At 37.0% G+C, this 25,098-nt stretch overlaps 1 protein-coding gene across 1 annotated transcript; it reads right to left on the bottom strand.

The window, feature by feature from the left end:
* Positions 1–1,011: 1,011 nt before the first annotated feature.
* Positions 1,012–20,157, bottom strand: LOC132091839 (patched domain-containing protein 1-like). Its single transcript, XM_059497937.1, has 3 exons — positions 19,552–20,157; positions 15,976–16,456; positions 1,012–2,756 (listed from the first exon to the last, which is right to left on the bottom strand). The coding sequence occupies exons 1-3, from the start codon at positions 20,155–20,157 to the stop codon at positions 1,099–1,101; spliced, it is 2,745 nt and encodes a 914-aa protein (XP_059353920.1). The 3' UTR covers positions 1,012–1,098.
* Between the last annotated feature and the right edge of the window lie 4,941 nt (positions 20,158–25,098).

Raw genomic sequence — 25,098 nt, 5'->3', positions numbered from 1 at the left:
CTCTTTTTCATTGCTCAGTTTAACTACATGAACAGGTGTAAGATTTGTGGTTTTGTAACAAACAATCACACAAGCAAGTAAACAAACGGATCATATCAATGCAGCTTTAAGACATGCTACAAGTATCTTTTCTCGTGAATGAGTCACTTGGGTGTTTTGGAAAACCTTTTTTTTTTAAATGGCATATGCAGTTTAATATTATATGCAAAACATTTAAGTGATTCATGTTGGTGGTCTCCAAACAAAACACCTGCTGACACTGTTTATATACCCGGAAGAGTTAAACAAATTGCAGTCTAAATATCTGCTAAATGTCAAATTTGACAAATGTACTTTCACCGAACATTCAATGGAGAAAAACACCTTTTACAAGCCTTAATGTTTCATTCTATTGACCATTAATGCTTTGCTCTAAGGATATTTTCCAGGTATAAGTTGGGACCTCTCGGGGGGAGTCTTAGTGAATATGTGAATATACATATAAATGCATGCCAAGTGTTACTTCTAGGATAGTGCTGCATAATTTGATGGACGCTGAAATCTGCTACTTCCGTTTGCTACTATTTTTCACATAGTTATTTTTAAACAGAGTTGGTCTTGATTAATTATGTAAACAAAAGGCTGAAGGAATGTGAGGTGCATAACAGTTAGAAAAACAGTGATCAAAAATAATTGTGTTGGTGCTAAATAAGAGCAAATGAACTTGTTGTGATATCTGCTCTTGCAAAACATATATGAATACACTTGGGAATACCCTAATCTAAAATAAGATGGAAACCACCTTCTTAGATCCATACTAACATTTTTGGAGGCCTTCTGTTTAGGTCTTTTGTATTAGTTCATGTATACAGACAACCTTCTTACGCAAACCTTTCACGTTAACAGCTAATGTAATCTAGCAGCTGCAGATGTTATACACTGTTCTGGACGAAGTGTACACAAGAAATGAGTGAAAAGGGGTTTTTAACTCTGGACAGCACTGTTGTTGACTGCTGGTCTCGCAAGGGTCACCCCAGGAACTGTTAAGGCCTGCCTGACGTCGCCCCCTAGTGGACTGGAGCTGATATCTTACCAACTATATTCACACACATCTTTCAATCAAACATTGGTTACGTGGTCCGGGTTTTCCCTGACTTCAATGCACTCAATTTCCTCTCTCTCCCGCTCCCTCTCTCTTTCCCGCTCTTTCCGTTTGGCCCGTTTCTTTTTCTTGTGTCGCTTCTTAGAAGGTGGGAAGAATGTCAAAAACACTGGTAGGATGACGAAACAGTGCAGCACTGTGCAGCCGGCTGTGAGAAGGGAGCACTTGAACAGTGTGTAGGTCAGGTTAGAAGGCACAAATAGAAGAGGCATTATCCCAATCACAAAACACGAGGTGTTCTGCAAAATGGCAGCCCCATGCTCCTCTAAAGAGATCTTGATGCACTGAGTCCGTGTGTGCTCAGTGGCCAGTACGAATGTGTAGAGGTGGGGGGCACAGTGATCCATGGCAAAGTTGAGAGTATAAATAAGGCACAGGATAGAGATGCTGTCCATATCTACATTCCAGAGTGTCATGAGACCCAAGACACCCAGTTCCACAGAGGTGACAGTCAAAATCAACCAGAAGTTCCCCAGTGGGTTTATGACCAGGAAGAAGGTGAGGATGAGAATAGTGAGTACGCTGAAACCTGATGTTAAGATGGGGGAGATGATGGAGGAACTGTAGCGGTCCATGAATACGAACGTTGGGTTGAAAACGATGAACTTGATGCTGTTTATGAGGGAGAGAGGTCGAAGTCTCTCCAGTAGCTCCACGACCTCCTCCATGGTCTTCTCAGTCGTCCTGGCCACCAAGTACATCTTGGACGCGATGATGTCATACTCGTCTCCATTTTTGGAGAAAATTATGTCGTCCACAAAGTGTTGATATTCTGGGCTCCTCAGAAAAGAAGTCTTGAGGATGTTAATGAAATCAGTTTTGGTTGAGGCGCTGACATTCACGACCCTCAGATAGTGAAAGTAATTATCGATCCATGAAATCTTATTAAAGCCCTGGCCCAGCGTCATGAGGTGCTCCTGTACTGTGGAGTTCCAATACTCAATGGGTTCATAGATGTAAAACCCAATCACCGGACTGTAGTTGCTAAAGTATTTCTGTTGGGTCAGGGCGAATGACACACTGGGCGAATTACTAGCTAGCAGATTAATTATGTTGGAGCCATCACTGATTTGTAAACATCCCATGAACGAAAAGGAGGCATAAATCAGGTAGAGGATAACCACAAAAGGCTTGACGTAGGTGTTTGTAATCCATTCTGTGTAATGCTCCCTCAGAAAGTGCTGAATGAAGTGGTTCTGGTACGGTACGCTGTCGTGGTGCGTAGACAAGTCATGGCCGTCACTCATCATGGTCTTAAACCAAGTGGGCTGGCGGTCCAGATACTCCACCGAGGGGATCTTGCAGCAGAAGACGCTGTGATAGCGGTTTTGCTCCAGCTGCCCAGCAAACACCAGACAGGAGCCATAGAATGAAAATACGTAGAAGTAGTTCACCAGGACTGCTACACACATGCTCTGGCAGAAGACCTTCACAGATTCGATGTTGGTGAAAGGGCTGGCACCCATGCCGAAGGTGATAATATAGAGCGAGCTAGTCATGGTGTAGCACACCATCACATCAGCAAACGCATCTGCCACTCTCTCCTTGAAGGGCAAACTCTCTCTGGTTCTTCTCCAGCCTGCCAGAAGCTCAAACACACCCTTTGTTCCATGTCCTGAAAACAAAAAAGAAGCAATTTATAGTTTGATGCATGGAAAATACACAAAGAAACTTGATTACATAGCATGTGCAATATCAGCTTGAATAAAATCAACAAAAAAATTAAACATAAGTAGTGTAAGACCGCTATATCAGCCAGGGTGATTAATTTAATAACCCATTTTCATATTATTAGCACTGAAAACTGTACCCACTTGGCTCATTATAGTGATAGCTGTGTCAATTCCAAAATCTAACAACAGCCCAGTTTTAGTAGGCAATATTCTTTTTGTACTTTTTTTATTCCAGTGAATTTTAAGCATCTGAATTAAATTAATTACAAATTCATATTCCAAACTACTGATTAATTTCTATAAATAGATCAATTAAATACATTAGAAATGTTGTTGTACAAATTTTCCATCATTATATTGTACAGTAGATGCCAAAAGTCTAATACTACAAGTGAAAATGCTTCTATTTAGTGTTTTTTTTTTTTTTTTTGTAGATAGATAGCATTTTTTTCAGTCATTGGCTAGATAATGGCATGGTCATTGGTCATAGTGGTCATCAACTAAAGTTATGGAATAATTAGTCTCGCAAATTAGTCTAGTCAAACAACCAATCACAAATCGTTACGTTCATCGTAATGTTTCGAGGCGTGGAAATGCCGCCACAATAACAGACCGGGGTGTAAAACTCTCTGACATATTTTAAAGATTCTATGCTGCAAACTCCAGCATTTAGTTGATCCTGATAAGCGCTTGTCGTCACAGTTGTTAACACGGTGGCTTTCTTCTTTCGTGAGGGGGTTAATAACACATGTCTTTGTTTCCGAACAGAACGTTAAAGAACGCGACACATGTCTCGTGAAAATCCTGTAGAAATCAACCAATCCGATGATGACTTCGACACTGAAGTGTTTCCAATTTGTGTCCCATATGCATCAGTAGCCAACGGTCCGTGGGTGTGACATCTGAAGCTGAGACTATGGACTAATAAGCCTTTCATGATTTGAGTTGTAAGATGAGCAGTAATACAAATACTCTTCTACCATCCATCCATCTTCTACCTTCTACCATTCTACATCTCATCTATTGTGTGCACAATTACTCCTTTGAACATTTTAATACTTTTGACTTTCATCCATCCACTAAATATTTCACTCAGCATCAAGGACACCGCAGTTCATCTCTACGCATGCTGTCACTGTCAAGAATATGTCACAAAAACTACTCTCTTACCTCTTTCTACAAAATCATAAATTTTCATTGACCTGACAAGACACTGAGAAAAACCTAATTAACCATAAAGGATTACGCCAATGTAATGAGTCAGATGGACCGGCTTTCCCTGCTTTTAGCTTTATTAAGAGGAAGAGCAAGTCCATTAGCTTCTGTGAATTCATCTGCAAGATGAGGAGGGCACGTGGTGGGCTGGTGGTCACCCAGTGGTCAAAGATCCAGGTTGCTAATACAAAGACTGCATGTTCAGTAGCATACACTCATAGAAGGAGCATCACAATCTTCAGCCTCAGGTTGCTCTGAAAGGGATGTCTCTGCTTAATGGCAATTATAACCTAAACAACTAAAGACAAAGTTTGGTAGAAATGGAACATTCGGAAATCTGAGCGTGAACGTTGATCACAAATGACAAATTATATAGATCAACAAAACCAATGTACAAAGAATTTAATTCGTGATTAGCTGCTGACCGTGCCATATCTAGAACAACACTTTTAATGCTTGAGCAATTCTTTTAAATTATCCAGTTAAGAAGATTAATTATATTCATGAAGTGATTGCCATTTATCATTTGGGAAATGTGTGAAGAATTGTAAAACTAATGCATGATAAACAAAGTTTCATTTGATCTTTGCTAAATGTAAATGGAATTGTAATCTCTATTGGCTGATGGAGGCTAATTTATTTAGTTAAGTGATTCCCAACCAGGAAAGTTTTATTTGTATTTCATAAATAGACTACAACTATAACATTACAAAAAGGCATAGAAAGAATTTTCACACAGGAAAGTATTGAATTTCAACAACAATTACAAAGAAACAGCAAGTTACATTGCATTAAATGTGTTAAATGCCTCAATAATCTCGGTCTTATTCCATGATGTATAAGCGGCACCCTTGTGCCAACTCAGGGTTTTGTGCTTTCAGTTTTGAATACACTCTATTTGCTGCTGCACTCTTTAATGTTTGGTGCTGCTGTTGTGGCAAAAAGTGTCAATCTTGTTTCAAGATCTCACTTTGCTAAACGCTCCTCTAGTGGCCCACACCCTTGAATGGATGGACCCCCTTTGACATAACTTGTTTGAAACAAAATCACTGCCATACAGTAGATGTAGTATGCTATTTTAGGAGTAAGCATTTGCGTGCTGTCACAAGACTGTCAAAAATTACGTTTGTCACAAAGAAATTGTGTTTCAAAGGAGAAGCGAATAAAAGAATAACATAATAGTGGATATTAATAACTGAATATATTTATAATGGATAGAATGTAATGGAGAATATTTTTCTTATATTTGTTATAGTGCTAGTGCAGGGGGCACTTAAGCAAGTTTGTGGAGGTCCTTGTTAAGATTTTACCTATAAAATAGAAAAAGATTCTAGAGGATAGAAAAGATTCTAGTAATTGTAAGCTATACACCTTTAATTTTTTTTATTTATTTATTTTTTTTGTAATGAACATTTATAACAATTTTTTTTTAAGGAAAAAAAGTGGTTCCTTGTAATAATGGTCATTTGGATTATATAAATGTTAATTCTAAATTATATGTAGTATAATAAGAAACATTTTTTTTTCCTGATTTGGTGTAGATGCAGATCGGCTTGAGCCTCCTTGATGGGGTTGCTGGGGAGCATAAGACAAAAAAGGCTGGATCGAGGCAGATATGCAGTTTAGTAATATTTGTCTTTGTCCTGTTTCATTAGACCTTTAAAGCTGAGCGCATTTTATTTCTGCCCTCGACCAGCAGCCGGATGGCACTCCATTTATGTTGTGGCGATTCATTCTCAGCCCACACTAAAGAATTCGCCATGTAATTCAGAAAAGAGTTTTGTATTACATTTAGTACCACTCCAGTGCCTCTCATTTGTCCTACATAAGGAAATCCCTCTTGCATCATGTTTAAGTGATATGTTAGCATCTGGAAGGTGATATTGTCCAAACTCACAGTGCAACAGTGCAGTACTAATGCCAAAATAACACATCATCTTTGTGTTTTGGTTTGTGTGCTTTTGTTTATTTAAATTTGTATTTTTTAAATATTTAAATCATTAAAATGCCTGTAATCAATAATAAGAATGTTATGATAAGTGTTTCCCAATCTTTTTAGTCTAACGGCTCATTGGTAAGACTCAAATATCACTGCATTGGCACTAAACCAGAGATATGCTAATTTACTCACATTAACATTTATGAAATATCCCATGAGAGAAACAAATTTTTTTTCACATTTTAATGAGAAGACCGTCAGAGGACTTCTATGGTAGACCAGTGGCAGAATATTGTTGTTTGATATGCAAGTTTAAAAAAATTACATGCAAAATCATGGTTATTTACAGAAAACAATATTTTTTAAATGTATTAGTAAATGTAAAAGTTAACAGATGTACTGTATTGCCGTAGTAGAAGTATTGTTCATTGTTAGTTAATGTAAATGAATGTAATTAACTTTGTTAACAAATAATACCTTATTGTACTGTGTGACCATATTTTATATAACAATAATATATAAGCAAATCTAAATTTGAACACTTAAATTTATAGTAAATACAACCAAATGCCATAATTTACAAGTCTAAACCATGAACAAATAGGGACTCAAATGTGTGATTCATTTAGAAGCCCAAAAATACTGATTCACCAAAGGATCAGACTTTCCAGCACTACATACTGTAAGAGAGAGAAACATGAAACACTGTTATAGATGAGATACTGAAACATGGAGTTCACTGTTAACACACTGAAAAACAACATACGTAACACATTGAATCAAATACAATTGTAGTCTTTCTACTTATAAAGAATCTAATTTTCTTGTAAAACATACTCCAATAGCCAGTTTTATTCTTAACAGTGAAAAATATATAGTTTGTCTCTACTTTTAGTCAGTTACTTCCTAACAATGGCAGTCAAGTAGACTTCCAGTATTTCAAAAAAGCAGATTCAGATCACAGAGTAGTAAACAGGATTGTGGTAAAAGCATCCTACACAACCAAACACTCAGAACTGACCTGCACTAGAAGAAATTGCACTGTGTAAACTGTGTGTGTGTGTGTGTGTTTTTTGGGTATATGTTTGTGTGTTACAGGATTTGCATAATTCATTTAGAGAATTGGGTGCTGAAACAATGCAGACTGTGTGCACAAATAAACAGAAGGCACAATTTATTCATAGTGAATTCCCTACCCCAGAGCGTTTTCCCCATGCTGCTTTGTGAGAACACCTGGGAACTGAACTGCAGTGTTCCCTGTAAGTCTCACAAGGAGTACAATAGGAAATAAAAGGCTGTACCTCATGTCTCTGGGTGCTGGTGCACAGGTACAACATTCCACAATGCTAAAGAGGGCAGTTTCTCACAGGTCTCCCGTGGACAGTTCCAGCCAGCACCGGCTGGAGGAAAGCTACTCTGAAGCCGTGGCTTCAATATAAAAAGCCGCATCACCTCTCTCACTGCAGTGAAGTGAGTCATTAAACAAAATTACTGCTTTAAAACTTCAGCACCAGAGCAGCTGCAAACACATTCATCACTGGCAGGAAAACACCCTACGGATGGACCCTCCCTACACCTCTCATAAAGGATTTCCAGTTGTGACATAAGATGGGGAAAATATTACACAGATTTCCATAATGCATCAGTCTTTCTGTGCTGCACCGACAAGACATGTACAATAACCTATATAGCCACCGAACAGGTATTCTGAAAGTAGTGCGTCGTTTTTTAGTTATTTATTTTGCGATTTATATTTATTTTCAATTGGTATTGCCACATGTTTTGGATGTGCAACATGGCATTATCACCATAGTTCTTCTTTGTGGCAAATGCTACAACAAAAATGGCTTGATTCAAAGGAATAATTGACCAGATTTGGAGTTATTCCCCATTGGATTCCCTTCAGTTAATGAGTGTCATCAGAATAAGAGTTTAAACAGCTGATAAAAACATTGGTGAGCAAGTGATGTAACTCTAAATTTCTCCAAATCTGTTCTGATGAAGAAACAAACTCCTCTACATCTTAGATGGCCTTATGGTGAGTAAATTTGCAGCTTTTTAAACTTTTGGGTGAACTAATGTGCTTTTTATGTATTCATATCTTTTTTTTTAAATGAAGCAAAAATAAATTTAACAAATAACAATTTTCTAATGTTTTTTTTTTTTCATTTATGTAAAAATATTTTTTTCATTAAATAAAAGTTTCTTACCCCACATTTATTTCTCAAATAAATATATCTTGCATTTGCAGAGCAAATATTTTTCATTTTTAATGGCTTCATTTTGTTTTCATGACATTACCAGTATAAAGCACTTCTCATTCTAAAATAAAAATAAATAAAACATGCTTAGAACGCTGCATTATGAAAGTACCCAAAATTAGCATATCCTTTGACAGTAAAAATGTCCTTATCTTAACACGACACACATCACAGCTCACCGTTAATCCTGCTGCTAAGGATTAGGTGTGTGATCTGCACAAAACTCAACACAACATTGTCTAAGTATAAAGCTGGGCGCTTTGCATAGCCAGTCAAATGATTGCAGTCAGAAGATGGAGAGGATGGTGTGACACTTCTGTCGTAATGAGAATCATTGTATTGAAAGTCTGCTGCTTCTTGTGGCACCCCACACATCTGCTGCATCTGCAACTGCTAATGAAAAAGCTTGTGCAAATGCACCACATGTAAATCAACAGAAGGCTTGAGTTCACACATGTAATTTCATTGGAGTGGACCGCATCAATCTCATCAGTCCTTCTGTTGACTTTAAGAACCATATTTAGCTGTGTTTAGCAGTGAATAAGTTTCCATTTAAAATTTTAGTATTTCAAGATACTCTACCATTCAAAAGTTTGGGGTAGGTTGGGTATTTTAATGTTTTTGAAAGAAGTCTCTTATGCTCACCAGGACTGTATTCATTTGATTAAAATACAATAATAATAAAAAAAGTAGTGTAATATAGTGGAGTATTAGAATGTAAATCAACTATTTTCAACTTTAATACATTTCAAAGTTTTAGTAATTCTTGTGATGCCAAAGCTAAATCTTCAGTATCACATGATCTGTCGTACATCATACACTGATTTGGTGGTCAAGAAACTTTGATTATTATCAATGCTGAAATCAGTTTTGCTGCTTAATATTTTTCAGGAAACTATGATATTTTTACAGGATTCTTTGATAATAGCAATTTTAAAAGAACAGCATTCATTTTTATTTTTTCTATAACAATGTTAAAGTCTGTACTATCACTTTTGATCAGTTTAAGCATCCCTGCTGAATAAAATATCAATTTATTTGATCAATAGACTTATAAATAAGACATAACAAGCTACCCTAAGATCTCTTTTATTTTTCTAAACATGAACCAATGTAAAAATAGCAAAGGGAAAGTACAAAGTATTCACATATGAAAAAGACTGTCCAATAAAAGAAGACCAATAAAAGTTGGGGCTTTATATCAATCTCAAATGAATAGTTAAAACTTTCTTATGGCCTACTTTTCTGTCGAGATCCCAGATGAGCTGAACAAAACGCCCTGCATTTACTGTACCATGGGCAACACTATTGAAATTTCTTGACCTCTAACCCACTAGGAAGGCAAATTAATTGTTCATTATCAGTTTTGCACAAAGTAATGAGGCTACTTTGAAATCAAAAAGATAATGAACTACAGTCGTATAAGGAAAGCAGCAATCAAGGAAGTGGTTGAATAGCCCATTATCGCCCTTTTCCATCACTCACTTTCTATATGCCGTGGCTTCAGTCACATAAACTCATGGGAGAATCTACCTTACAATCTATGACAGTATTTCATGTCATTGTAAAACATGCCACTCTCAGCATGTGTTAGTGTGTTCAAGGCCTTCACCGGAAGATCTATTTCTCTTAACAAATGTACTCCCATACTAAAAACATCACTTTTCCTTTTAGTGGCCAAGAAACATAAAAATGACTTTTACAATTATTGTCAAGTCCAAACAACTTCAATCCAAAACACTTGTATTTTTAATGCCAATTATTCCATTCAATCAAAAAAAAAAGTGAAACATAAATCATACAGCTGAAGGATAAAAGGACTGGAATATTAATGACAAATGGAGGGAGGATGAAGAATTGATGGACGTCTGTTACTATTTCCATTTCACGCACCGATTCAGTGGTCGCACATCATGCCTGACCAAACTATGCAAATTATTTTTTTTCTCTTGGCTTGCGATGTTCAACAAACCTTTCTCATCCTGATTCTTCTTTCTGACAATGGCAAATTATCCAGCCACAGGCTTAATGGCATGTAACATGTGACGCTTGAAAACATTTGTGATTAGTAGTTCATCTGTAAGACTCCTAATCTCTTCCCCAGGACTTGTTCTTGCCCTCTAGCACAGAGGCAAATCAATGGCATTCACTATGGCCAGTTTTCAATCTACTAACACTCCATCATCTATATTTTCCAGTGGGAGACAGCAAAGGTCTGCTGTAAATGCTGGCGGTTGCATGTGTTTGTTTCTAGAGTGGTGATTGAGATGGGATTGGGCTTCCCAGGCACTGTGAATGTGTGTTAGCCATGACCAGGCACAATCATGCTTGTGTGGAGAGAATTGCAAGGAGACGGTCCAGATCCCAGGGCACATGCTGTTCCACAGTCTGTGGCCCTAAATGAGCTCGATCAATAGGACTGACGTGCTGGGGAGTGACTACGCCACTGCACACACACATACACACACTTACAATCTGGCTCACAACTGACATACACATCTTTAAACCCAGACACTAACTTAACTACATTTTCCCAGTAACACAATTCAGAAATTTTCAAAACAGCTGTATTCTAGTAACATGCTACATCTAGTCATCTTTCTCCTAATATTGGCTTTATCTGCTCTTTCATTTGTTTTTCATTTGTGTTTGTCAGTGTTATATATTTATCTTTCATCTGTTTTCTCATTTAACAATCTAATTTCTTATGCTTATCATCTATCATCATATTTTAGCCAAATTTCATAAACGGATGTGCTCATATGGCTGTAGGAAATCAAACTAAAGGTGCAGCTATGTTTTCTTTGTAACTGACAGCTTTAGCATGCCACATTTTACTCAGTAAGTTTAAACATTTGTAGATGAGCTTCCCCAAAGTTTCATAAACCTAAGTACACCACAAAACTTTTGGTGTAGGATGTACTTTAAAACAATTTTCGCTGAGAAATTGCTAGTAAGTTTGACAAAAATGTACAGAGAAACTGCAAGTAACACACTGAAATAAATGTGAAATTCAGATTTTGAGTAAGTATAGTATATTCTTGTAAAACATATTCAGATAATTTTTAAATATTTTTTTACAGTGTAGATTGCATCATTTGCACCAGTGGTCTGTACAAACTACTTAATATAATTTGCCTGTTTTGTTTTTTTTTTATGAATTTTTGGTACATTTCATCTTTTTTGACACTGTGCTACTGCACAATTCTGGCTTCACCTTTCTTTAATTTTATGAGTTTTCATTTCTTTGCTGTCAACAGGACTTGCTCACCATGTGAACTTCTCGCATCTGTTCAGTTTCAAAATATTCAGCATAGCAGACTCCAACTATTTTTAGAGAGGGTGAAGGGGACCACAGATTGAACTAGTTGCATGACAGAAACCCAATTTGTGGATTTTTTATGGCATTTTAAAGGGGTCATCGGATGCCCATTTTCCACAAGTTGATATGATTCTTTAGGGTCTTAATGAAAAGTCCTTAACATAGTTTGGTTAAAATTTCTTAATGGTAGTGTAAAAAAAAGCAGCTTTTTTTACCCTTCAGAGCCGTTTTGTAGCATTTTCCTTTAAATGTTGATGAGCTCTGCTGACCCCGCCCCTCTCTTCCGAGCTGCTCTCAGAGAGACTGTTTAATCATAGCCACATTCATCGTGAAACTTGCTAAATAGCACATTATTAGGAAAGGCTATTTGCAAAGATTCATCAAACAACCTTATACCCTACTACTTTTTCTGTAGGTGAAGCTGGACCATGAATGTTTCGCGCAAATATAGACGCATTTAGGTAGATCGGGGGAGCATTCCCTTCAGAAACAAATGTAATACACTGTGTCTTCGGTGGCTCAGACATTGGGAGTAAACTGCTATGTTCATTATTGCATCCAACCAACAAAACACCTCAATCACTTAGGAGACATTCTCGTCTACATCTGCTCCGGCTGTGAAACAATGGCGGACTGATGACAGCTCACTCAGGGCGGGTCTAATTTAAGACACCAGTCCAGTCTGTGCTGAAACTAGGGATGGGACGGTATGAAAATTTAATATCACGATTATAGTGACTAAAATTATCAAGATTATCAATATTATCACGGTTTTGTTGAAACGAGATGAAAGTGTTCAAAAATAGTTGATGCTCACACTGAAAACATTTCAGCAAGTTTTATATTTAATAATCAACAAACAACTAATAAAACAAGCAACTCTATGCACTTAATTTAAAGAAAGATTAAATTCTGTGGCATTTCCTTCCTTACAATGAAAAGTGTAGAAGCATAGAAAAGCATAGAAAAGTCACTGACTTTCGCCATTCCTTCTCGAAAAAAAACAAAAAAAACATTGTGCGCTGCGCTTGCGTCAGACTGTTGCTGGCTGGACATGATTTAATAGTGAGTTATTAAAACCGCGATAATCAAACACGGTTTTAATGATAATTCATTTTTAAACGATATTACTAACCTTCAGCACATTTTATCACGGTTATCAATAAAACCGGTTATCGTCCCATCCCTAGCTGAAACACTACTGTCAATCAAACTATTGTGGGAGGGGCCTGTCTGTGTCACAAAGACATTTGAGACCATTTCTCGATTTGAGAAAGGGGTAAAAATGTAAGTATATAAAAAAATTTTTTAAAGACACTGGGTGGATTTTTATAATTATAGGGTGATTATTTCAGTTCAACCTACTTGTAAAAGTGCATGTATAACCCGATGACCCCTTTCAAAGCATTTACCCTACCCAGTGAGGAAAACAAGTTTCTCTGAGCGATAAAATTCTTACTTTGCTGTCCACAATGAATGCCAAGACAGTGCAAAACTGTACACACACATACACAATAAGAGCTTTAAGGGCTGCTTGAAGATTTTAAAAATAATCCATCTGAGGTGCATGAACAGGCAATAGTAGGTGTGGAAATAATGACAGAAATTACATTCTTGATTCATATCTCTGTCCTTTAAAGATATTTATTTATCTTTATAAATGTGATATTATGAGAACTAGCTTTATAATTCCTATGGTTTTTACGATCAAGGCTCATCATACGTCAACAGCTTTGTGCACAGTGATCAGGAGGTGAGTGAGTACTCTGACATTGATTTCCTATCCTGTCGTTTGTCCCAGCCGAACAAAGCATTCGTCGCTCTGCCACTAAGATGTGTGGCAGGAAGCAAGTCTATAAATAGTCCCTTTGCTGTATGCGTCTGAACAAAAATAACCTCTAAACTTCAACTTAAGGTATAGCATGCACTCCATTCATTGTCACAGACAACAGTGTCGCACATTGCTTTCTGCAGCGCATCCATCTTCTGCCAAGTCCTTTTAAAGGGACAGTTCACCCTAAAATTAAGATTCTTTCATTATTTACTCACCCTCGTGTCATTTCAACCCTTATTTGTCCCATTATAGACAAAGTAGCTTTATGTAGCTTGACCACGTCTGTTTAAAAAAGGATTAAAAAAACATAAAAAGTAGTCCAAATTCAAGACTTTTAAGTCATATTATAAATTTGTGTGAGGAAAAGCCCATGATTTCAATTGTGTCTATACTATCAAAAAATCTTTTCAGAATCATCCACAAACTTGAATCCAATGTCACTTCGCCAACTCGATGGAGCCAGCCCCTGTCCCCGGGGTCCCCGCAGCACATTGTGATGTGCCTTGTAGAGTGTCACCATTCATTTTCGCCAGCGGGACAAAATCTATTTCTCCAGATTGTCCTTCCTGCGAAGCTCAAATGCAAAGAACAGTAAATCACAGGTCCTCTGGTATTGTGCAAAAAGCTCAAAATCCACTGTTCAAGGAGCAATTAATCTTTCACACTGGGCTAGCCTTGCAATAAGACTGAGGATCTGAGGGGTCCAGATCATTAGGGACTCCGTAAACGGCTGGCTGAAGCTTAAGATGTGAGTATACAGTACAGCACCAAGCATTATTACCATTGATCCACAAGGACAGTCATGATCATAAAATCCTACAGTATAGTCAGTATCTTTACTGACAATGTTTCTGTCTTCTTAAATTGGGAAGCCACATGTAACTGATGGTTGATTATGCTATTGCGCTGACTGAGCGTAAGAGTGCTGTAAGCAGTTGTTCTCTGTAGGTTGTAATTGTGCTTTTGCACCCTGTATATCCTTGTTTTGAGAGAATCATGATTCTAGCTCCAAAGGAGAAAAACAAAATGACACATTTTAAATCTGAGGCTAATTAGTTCCACTCAGTTGAAGGTTGTGACAGTCGTCACCTAAGGGCATCTAATGCAACCTAGACAGGTGTGAAATCTAAGGGTGTTTTAACACCTGTGAGATGTGTTGAGTTCGGAGTTCGTTAAATTTCCAAGTTTGTTTTGGCTTGCTAGATTGTGTTCCCAAGGGTCCACAAAAATAACATGTAAGAAAGAACACAGCACTGTCGGAAATTATTGACTGTTCCTTATTATTCTCCCAAAATGCATGAACGATAAAAAGAAAGTAAGCTAATTGTCATTAAAAGATAAATATACTGCAGACTAATGTTCCTTTAGATTCACACTGCAATTATTGGTTAAATAACATGTTTGCTATCTATATAATTGATTTATTTGTTTAGCAACACAGTAACAAAATGGTACAAAAGTAAACAAAATGTCAGCAAAAATGTAATACTAAAATGTATTCTATATTGCTCTTCATCTTATCCACGTTTTTTCTCTCTTGACAGGTTATATCAGTCAGAAGGTGGCGACAAATGACTTATGAGTCAATGAATCTTTCACACTGAACCGATTCGTTCAAAACAATGATTCAATCAGGAACAAAAAAACAGCGCTGTACTGACAGAGAAAAAATATGGGAAATAACGTGCTTAAAATGTAAGTTACTCGATATAAAATACTTGTTAATTGAGTTTGTTTATGTATCACACTTGCAATGGTACTGTACTCTGAATATCAAACATTATAGCAGGAACTATATTTATCCTTTTAGGGTAATATGTTTAATACATTTATTGTAGTCTAGTTTTACCTTGCTCCTTTCATGGTTTTCTCAATGAGGGCATCCAACATGTTAATTTTAACATCTGCTTGATTTGGGGTTTTACCAAATCACATGAATATGTAAACACGGCAGAATTTCATTGGATGCAAATCTTTTGAAGTCAACACAAAACAATACGTGGAAAGTGTTTTCTGCCTTTTTTCAGATATATATGGAAAGTGTTTTCTTCCTTTTCCCCCGTTTATAAATCTTATTGTTTCACTATTCTAACTAAAAATGTTTATCTTATTCGTTGCATATTATTAATTAATTCATTCATTAATTTCTTGCTGTTGATGACCCTATCAGAACAGACTTGCTTTCCACAAAGTGAGAATCACTATGCTGGATCATTGTGTCCCACCACATGGTTCCGTTCTATGCAAATTACTGAGACATTAAGTGGTTTTTCATTAGCAGTACTATACCATCATTCAGAATCAGATCTGCAGATCATGTTAATGCTACATCAGTTTATAGACATTTTAATTTTCAGGCAAACTTTCACGGATTTTTTCATTGTACCACAAAAATATAAAAAATAATCTTCCATTTCTATTTATAATATCACAGATTCTCCCTCCGTAATGATGAAGCCCATTATTGCTGAAGCACTGACCCTGATGACTGCCATGGAAAACAATTATACCCACCCCCGAGGAGTCACACAGCAATTATAATAATCCTACATACAATCACCGCAGTCTCCGTGAACAAAGCCGCACTTACCCATGGCAAAAAAGGGGATCCCAAGCAGCGTAGAGTTAAATTTCCCATCAGAGATGAAAAAAATCCCAGCTGCCGTCACGTTGGCAATGCAGATGGTAAGGACCCCCAACAGGCCCAGGAAGGGTTTCCCACGCAAGCAGTCCCGCATAGAGCTGGAGATGGTGGCTGCCAGGAGCACCAGCACCAAGCTGACCAGTACCTCGCTCTTGGCCAGCACACCTGTCTTGTGGAAGTCCCGCCATAAGCTGAAGGACGTAAGTGACAGGATGTGTAGTTCCTGGCTGTCTGTGGCCAGCTGGTGAACCAGCTTACAGAATTCACTCTCCCACTTTTCAGAAATGATGTCCTGCACCACTGGTCCAAGGTTGCGGAGGTAGTATGTGATTTGGATGGCTCGAGCAAACTTGACTTGTTGTTCTCGGCTATTTACAGGCAAGGCCACGCCACCCAGCTGGTGGCCAATAAAGGACACTCGACCATCCTAGAGAAAAACAAACCAGTTACTAATTTATTTATTTCATTATAGGAAACTTATGAATGAAATTGAATTTGAATGCAATCTAACAATACTTCGCAATCAGTGAAAAATCAACTACCGTCAGAAAATATGTTAAATAATTGGTGAGTTTGGAACATCAGAGGAATACTAAAGTTGATTAACAAATGAACTGAGATCTGTAATATGGACCACTGGAAGAAATAGAGGTAGCAGCCATGTACCGATCATAAAAAATAATTCCAAATAATTTATCTTATAATAATATATATTCTAATGTCTGTTTAATAAATCAATATACTGCACAATTTTACACTTTACATTTGTATAGTTTAGTGTTTTATTAGTGGATTAATAATAACACATTTAAAGTACTGTAATCTGCAGTGTCAGTCTTTTTTTAAAACTACATTACGGGTAAACGGGAAAAGAAATAAAAAAAGGGACCACATTTACTAAAATGAGGGGACAAATTCATAATTTGTGGCCTTGATAAATAAATATTTAAATATGTGCAGGGCTCCGTAGTTGGTAAGGTTTAGAATGGACAATAAAATACAAACATAAAAGTGATGGGGCTTTGAAGAGGAAAGAGAGGGTAGAGACGTCAGTCAGAAGGATGAACTTGCCAAAAGAAAGGCCCTGGATAGTGCAACTAAGACAAGTTAGTAGTGCATTCATTTTATATTTTCATGTGTGTTATGTAAACATTTAATTGGGCTGCCATGCCGATTGTTTGTGTTTGCGTGAAGTAGATTGGTATTGAAATTGTGAAGTTTGGCTCTGCCTTGGTTATTTTAGACTTATGTTAGTTCCGATCTGATTTGTGACTAGTACTAATACTACTCTGAGTTGGATCCGGATGGCTTGTTACTTTACAGAAATTATGTATTTATACTCAGAAGAAAATGGTGAGATATACAGTAAAAGTCCTTTGTGACACAGTGTGTTTGGTATGGTATTTTTTTAATATCCTATGATTCTTCATTGCACTTATAGTTTGAGGCCATTTTTTGCATATGAGCTAAGGGCTGACTTGCTGCCACTGCTGCATTTTAATATTAATTCCACATTATAATCGTGTGTAACTTGCAGGATCAGCAAGCCAGTTAATGAGCAGCTATGTTGGTGTGGATTTGTTCTGGTATTTGAATGCATGTAACACATTTCAACAATGTATTAAAATTTTCTTCCATAACAAAAAAGGGGGGTTTTCTAAAGGAAGCAGTGTTTACTTAATGCTTTTTAGCTAAATGGCTAAAACACAAGCTGATATCAAACCACAGCTTGAAGCTGGAATGCTGGATAAATATGTGAAGACAATCTCCACAGTTGAATGACACAATTTTTGCACCAAAAGAGTGCTGAATTTAAAAAATCCAGAGCAGATTGGGTGTTACTGGTTTTTTTTTCTCAGTAGTCTCAATATTTCAACATCCTGGACAGTGCATTTCGCTATGCTGAGAAAGCGATGTAGTCTTGGATGCAGCAATACAGCCTCAAGATGTTCTGAAAAAGACTGGCACAATATGAATGAGCTCTTGTAGAGGCCACAGTAAGCACCTCATTCACACAGATCTTGCTCCTACTCCTACTGACGTAAGCTTGGGAAAACAATAAGATATCTGGGTTGCTGTACTGTTGTGTTATATTTAGTCTTTCGTCTGTGAATACTGCAGCATTTTGATAAAGACTGTTAGTCTTACAGGTCTCAAGATACAAGATGTATCTTCATATTCAGTGTATATTCAGACTCAGCTTAGGTCACTTATTTTAACAATGTGCATTACACTGCATTAAATAACTCAGTGCTACTCATGAATATAAACTATATTTAACAGAACTGTGTTCATGTTTTAATGCTAAACATTTGGGCTAACAATCACTTAAAAATGTTTGGGGGGAAAAGTACTAATACATTCTGTTATAATTCTATTAGAATATTTCAATAATTTTAAATAATCACTCATGTAGATTATTGATCAATCTAAGTATTTTAAGCAGTTTTACAAGCATTTATAAGCACACCTTTTATTCACAATTCCAACAATGATTCTCCCAGCATGCATTGGGGCCTAAAATCTTGGTTTCACTGTTTCCCAACAATTGATGCTTCTTTTTTTTCATATTTACTGTAGTACAAATACACTGCAATATATGATTATGTGCTATTTTAGATCGTGAAACGCAATATATTAAGGACAGTATATTTAACAGATAAAAATGATCTAAACTTGGATGAACATCATTGAAAATATTTGAGGAAAAATGTACTAGATATTATTTTGTTTCAGATTTAGATTACTGCTCAATCTAAGTAGTTTAAGCAGTTTTATGTTCAAGCATTTCTTATATAAGCACAGTTTTTGCTCATAATTGTAGCAATGGTCTTCCCAGCATGCACTGGGCCTGAATAATATATATGCTTTCAATGTTTCAGAACAACTATTGTTTCTCTATTGTAATTTTTAGTAACTTGTCTTGTCTGTGATGGCAGGACGTTTGTTAATCTGTTAAAAAATGATTAATTAGTTGATTGTGTATGTGTGTAAAACAAGGAATCTTAATGTTAGTGGTTCTTGTAATTGCAATTAACTCAGTGTTATTAATTATCTGTTTGCATTTGAATGATTTATAACACAGCTTATACTGGATCCTAAACAGTGTTTTTAATTAATGATATTGCTTGTTATATGTTTTCATAATTTTATTGATTGAATAAACTGCACAATGAGGCTATCTATTATGAAAAAAAGGATAAATTGTAAAAGTTTGGATTCTGTGAGCGTCTTCTATCTAATGCACGTTGCAGGCTTCTCGAGTGCAGTGCTAGAGAACTTACTATTCAACTGATTCCGAGGCAGCACACTCAACAGCAAGAAGTCTATTCATAATTCTGGGCGTTTTGTAAGGTTTTATAATGGAAAGTCGCAATATGCCGAGATGGTTTTTGTCAACAGTTTCATTGTTGCAATGTCGCTCCATCGCACACAAAGGCTGCGTCTCAAAAGCCTCGGAAAAACGCCGTCTCGTTAGGCGGCTCGCGAGGTTTTGAAACACAGCCAGACAATGCCTCTTACCTTTAATGTTGTATTTGGATAGCTCACGGGGACCTTGGAAAAAGTGCTGTTAGACAGAACAGCTAAGCGAATGTCTTCGAATATGGTGATGATATCATCCAGGAGGCATCTTCTGTCCCGGTGGCTCAGGACACAGAGATGCGCGAAAGTGTAATTGAAGCCTTTATAATTGACACGCATATCCAGGACCTTCTTGTGCACCTGGAGCACCTGCTCGGCCAGTTCCAGGATATTTCCCCCGGATTTGGCCAGCAGAATGAGTCTTCCATATCTGCCGGGGGTGTGCAGGTCCGAGTACAGCTCGTGCTTGGACTGGTCGACGGGGAAGAGGCTGTTGGCGAGACTCCGCTCGATCTTCGCGAGGCTGTGCGTCGGGGCGACCAGGATCTCCAGGTCCGTTTCGGGCTTAAACCGGCTCAGCACCGTGAACCCGAAAATGATGGTCAGGACTGCGGGGACGGTGAGGAAGAACACCGGATGCCTGCTCACGAACAAACCCAGCCAGTAGAAAGAAGATTTCAGCCCTCTGTGTATCACTTGCCGCAGCATCCTCCTCCAGATCCAGCTTGCAGCAGATGATGCCCCGGTTCTTCCTATAAAGCACATGTGACATGTGGCTCCAGTTGAATCAATCCGTATGAGAATACTCGAGTGCACACCTGTGAAGCACTGCAGCGATTTGCAAAAGACAGTCAGATATTGATCACCATAGAGGATTGTTGTTGGTTCCATCCATCCTCCTGATGTGTGACTGTTTCTCTCGCTTCTTCTGCTGCAACAGCAGCCAGCCCCAGTCTGATGTGCATGTGTGCTTAATTCGGACTATTCGATCGGAGGCGCCTGATTTATGGGCTTGATTGTAACCATGTGCTGCTGTGTGCATGGAAGGAGGCACGACAGGGAAATGCTGGGTGGGAGGGGGCTCATTTGTAAGAACACGCGCGATTCAAAGCCCTTCACGATCGTGGACCTCTTGAAATAGCCACTCGATTACTAGCTAATGAATGAGGCATTCCCATCTAAAAGCTAAGGGCGGCACACAGAAGGCCAAATGCAGTTACGCAGACAAGCTAAAAATAACGTTAAATGTACGAGGCTACTCAAATCTTAGTCCTTAGGACTTTGCTTATGAATGCTTTTGCTTTTTTCATGATTGTCTGCATACAGATACATTATCTGCCTGGGGTGATTCTTCAGTTAGAAGACGACTGACTTGAAGTCGTGAGAAATTAAACTTTCCTTCTATGTTAAAAGCTTCATGTTTTTATTTCTTTGTGGAGCAGAAATAGCTATAAAGCATGTGTTAATGAGCACAGCAGAACACTGTCAAAACCAAAAAAAGAGACCTAAAATTACATTGCTCTTCATTGCTGTTATTCTTATCCTTTTTTTATTTTTATTTTTTATTTTTATTGGTCTAATTCATTTATTTGTATTCATTTAGATTTGTTATTCATGATTAAGGAACCGTTTTTGTTAAATGGTGGTTCTGGGACATAACTTACTTCATGCTCTAACTTAATATGATCTAAAATATAATTTACAAGTCTGAAATACAACCTGTAATAAAGACTGAGGTTCTCCATAACTCATGTACTGTATATGATTTCATATTATGTAAATAAATAGCTAGACAGCATGATGAAAAAGTCTGTAACATTGTTGCAAAAAATAAAGTAAATAAAAAATAAGCAGTCAAAAATAGATTTAACCATGATCTTTGAGTTAAATAATGAAGAATAAATCACTGTGATCATGCATTAGAATAATTTCCCATTGTTATTTGCAATTTTTTACTAATGTTTCCCTAATGGCATAACCTATGAAGTGAATGCACAGTTCTAAACAGCTACCCTTGCTTTGACATAAAACTCTCTACACATATGCAAAACTGTTGTTTGTGCAATATTTTAACAGAAGCCCATCATAAAATAATTTTCTGCTCTGCTGATCATGTGTGACTGCAGAGATGACCTGTAATCCTGTTCGGTTAAAGCTTCTTCATTATTTATGTTTGGATGATGTTATGTTTACAACCAGTGAATGGCTAAACATGGTCATTGACACAGAAAGACTGTAATTTGGTTGCTGGTTATGAATAGTAAGAACTTTACCAACTTTGAGCATCTGGAACATAACTGGATGCAGAATTTGTTGAGAACAACTACTTTAAACAAACTACTTTGAGATGGTACAACATCAAAATCGGTGCATTTTGTATGTCAGAATGACCTGGTGAAGAAAGATGCTCTTAACCTGCAAAACATTGTAGTTACAGCATTTACCAGCAGGGAATAGCTGCAGAAGCTAACCAGCAAAAGCATTGGATGCACTCATGGATTGAACAGTATGAATGGTGCAGACAAATGCCTCCCACTCTAAATACATGTGACATGGCAGAAAACAGCATGTTGCAATATAATTGGGTTAAAATGGAGATCATCACAGAATAGTATGACTTGTCCTAGTTTATTCCCCAGACCATTACCAAAATTAGTGCACTCCTTTTTCAATTTAACCTAAATTTAGAGCCATCAGCAGTCGTCTTCTTTACCTCTTGAGCTCAAAGGAATCAAAGTTTACCTAAAACCAACACATGAGACAATTATTGATAAATGTAGATTCTCAACACTTCCCACAGTACCGACACTGCAAACATTTAGGCTCTTTATTAAAGACTACTGCAGTGTTGCCAGATCTCGCTAGAATAACAAGCCCAAAAAAAGGAAACATGCATCAGTAAAATAAGTCTAAATAAGCAAGGTTGTTGCTTCAAATAGAAAAGTGGCACAATGGGGTGAATTTATCCATTTTTGGGGATGGTAAATGCAGAAATACAGGAGAAAAAAAAATTATACTGATTAGTAATGACATTCAAAAGGAGTTGCTATTTGTTGTGGCCCTATTTTATTGCTCTATAAGAGGCAAGCACTAGCAAGCCCATATTATAGAAGTAAGCCAAAAATACACGACTTGTGATGAGAATGACAAATTAGCAGTTGTGGCAACATTGGACTACCCAGCTAAAAAGAGATAAATAGCGATGGAGTTGGAGAAGGGCATGAAAGAAGAAAGTGGGACAGGGTGTTGTTTGGTTGAGAGTAATCCCATATTTTTTGAAGTTTCAGTTGATACGGGCCTGCAGTCAAAGCTTAATGTGCACTTCTTGCCAGCCGCTGTTGCTAGGTAGTGGGCTTATGCAAGATTGGCAGGCCAAATGCACTCGAACATGCATCTTAAAAGCACAGCTGTGGAGAAAACACATTGTGAAATTGCTACAAGATGCACAAATACAAAACAAACATTGAATTGAATTAAATGTAATTCAAAAGCTGAGATAAAAAAATGGTGTGATGCCACTTCAAGTCAGAAGCGCAAGTGCAACAGAGAAAAACATGTTGCAGATTGTGAAACGCCTCTGAGGTTCAAATCACAGCCTGAGGTCACGGCTGTCAGTCACAAGACCTGTATAGTAATCCGTTCTATGGTTTTAACCTTAAAATCATTAACATTGTACGGTGGCATTTCTTTACAGTTCTTTACATTGGGTTTTCATTTACAGTTATTTCAAGTAAAGTCAAGTTAAATCTGCTTTATTGTCAATTCTTCCACATGTACAGTACATACAGAGAATCGAAATTGCGTTACTCTCAAACCCCCGGTGCATACAGATAGCATTAACAGTAGAGCCTAAAAATCTAGATCAAATATAAAATGTAGATACAACTATACAATAAGGGAATGTAAAAAAGACATATAATAAAATTAAAAATCAAGTTAAATAAAGCAGCGCAAGGCACATGGCAGATAGAGTGCAAATCAGTGAAGGGAACAAACAGTGCAGATAAAAGATTTTTAGTGCAAAAAGAAGCTTATTCAGTCTGATTAAATTGACAAATGGCTCAAGAGCAGTTATTTTATTTAACTGACTGATGAGTTGGTAGGATGACGCCAGTTCCATGGTGAATGAGTTAGTGAGCAGACCAATGCTGCACAAAGTGACCGGTGCATGTTATCGTATATTTAATATACAATTCATTTTAACATGTAAGTCATTTATCACCCCTATTTTATTTTATCTTCACTAGTTGCCTGTATCTATTTGTGTGCAATGAAAAATTCTTCTGCTCACCTTTAAGAAACTTAAAGGTCTTCCTCCCTCCTATCTTTCCGACCTACTTTCTTCTTATATACCTTCTCGCACACTCCGGTCTTCTAATTCTGAACTTCTTTCTGTACCTAGGTTCCGCCTATCTTCAATGGGCGGCAGGTCCTTTTCCGTTATTGCATCCAAACTTTGGAATTCACTTCCCCTGGCCCTCAGAACAGTCACCTCTTTTAGTGAATTCAAGTCAAAACTTAAAACTTATTTGTTTAATCAACAATAATTTACATGTGTATTTGTCCGTTTTGTTCTCCATTTTTATGTCTTATGTCTTTATGTCTACATAAACTGTGTTATATGCAACTGCATTATTTGCATTATTTGCATTGGGCAAATGTCCAATGAAATTGTTCCTTGGGTCCCACTTTATATTAGGTGGCCTTAACTACTATGTACTTACATAAAAGAATAAGTACAATGTACTTATTGTGTTCATATTGTATTGTAAAACACTTTTGCTGCTATTGAGGTGGGATAGGGGTAAGGTTAGGGAGAGGGTTGGAGGTATGGGTAAGTTTAATGGTGGGTTAAGGTGTAAAGTATGGGTCAACAGTGTAATTATAAATGTAATTACATAAATTAAATACAGATGTTATTACATGTAGTTTTTTTTAAATATAAGTACAATGTAAAAACATGTATGTACAGAATAAGTACATTGTACTAAATTATTAATTAAAATGTAAGTACATAGTAGTTAAGGCCACTTAATATAAAGTGGGTCCGTTCCTTGTTATCAATTTTTGTTGCTTTGGTGTACAATGTTCAGTGTCCTTGAGCTCGGGAAAGGCACTATATAAATTAAAATATATATTATTATTATAATTTAAACATATGCTACAAATCTTTATTATTATCTTTAAAATATATTATACAATATATATATATATATCTATATATGATGGTTTTAAAACAGCAAAGCTCATATTTTAAAGATACAAGATAGAACTGAATTGTGATATTTTATCTATTTGGACAGAGATGGACAATTTGTTTACACTGTGACATATTTTGCTCCATCTAGCTCTCCGAACTTATCTTTGATAACTGTTGGTTTGACATGATATAAAAATTGTGACAGTTATTGGGGTGAACAGACACTTTCCATTTAACACCCATGTTTCTTCTGAGGGTTATGACCAAGAGCTGGTAAAATAGTCTCATTACTATTCCTTTGTGCTTGGTTCATGGCTTACTTTCCTTCACAAACATCATCTCCACACAGCTTTGACCATTGATGAGAACAGCCAATAACATACGGTATATGAGTTGACACAGAGCACACGTTAGCCTCCAAGAGAAAAGAAATGACCTGTCTTACAACCCGAATTCCGGAAAAGTTGGGACGTTTTTTAAATTTTAATAAAATGAAAACTAAAGGA

The sequence above is a fragment of the Carassius carassius genome, chromosome 18, assembly GCF_963082965.1.
Source record: "Carassius carassius chromosome 18, fCarCar2.1, whole genome shotgun sequence".
NCBI lineage: Eukaryota > Metazoa > Chordata > Actinopteri > Cypriniformes > Cyprinidae > Carassius > Carassius carassius.
This window is presented reverse-complemented; position numbering and strand designations above follow the sequence as displayed.

Excerpts from the sequence above, each read along its gene's own strand:
- LOC132091839 (XM_059497937.1), bottom strand. The coding sequence starts at position 20,157 with ATGTGCTTTATAGGAAGAACCGGGGCATCATCTGCTGCAAGCTGGATC. Across the intron at positions 16,457-19,551 it reads ATCCAAATACAACATTAAAG|GATGGTCGAGTGTCCTTTAT; the intron begins GTAAGAGGCATT and ends GTTTTTCTCTAG. Across the intron at positions 2,757-15,975 it reads GATCCCCTTTTTTGCCATGG|GACATGGAACAAAGGGTGTG; the intron begins GTAAGTGCGGCT and ends TTTTGTTTTCAG.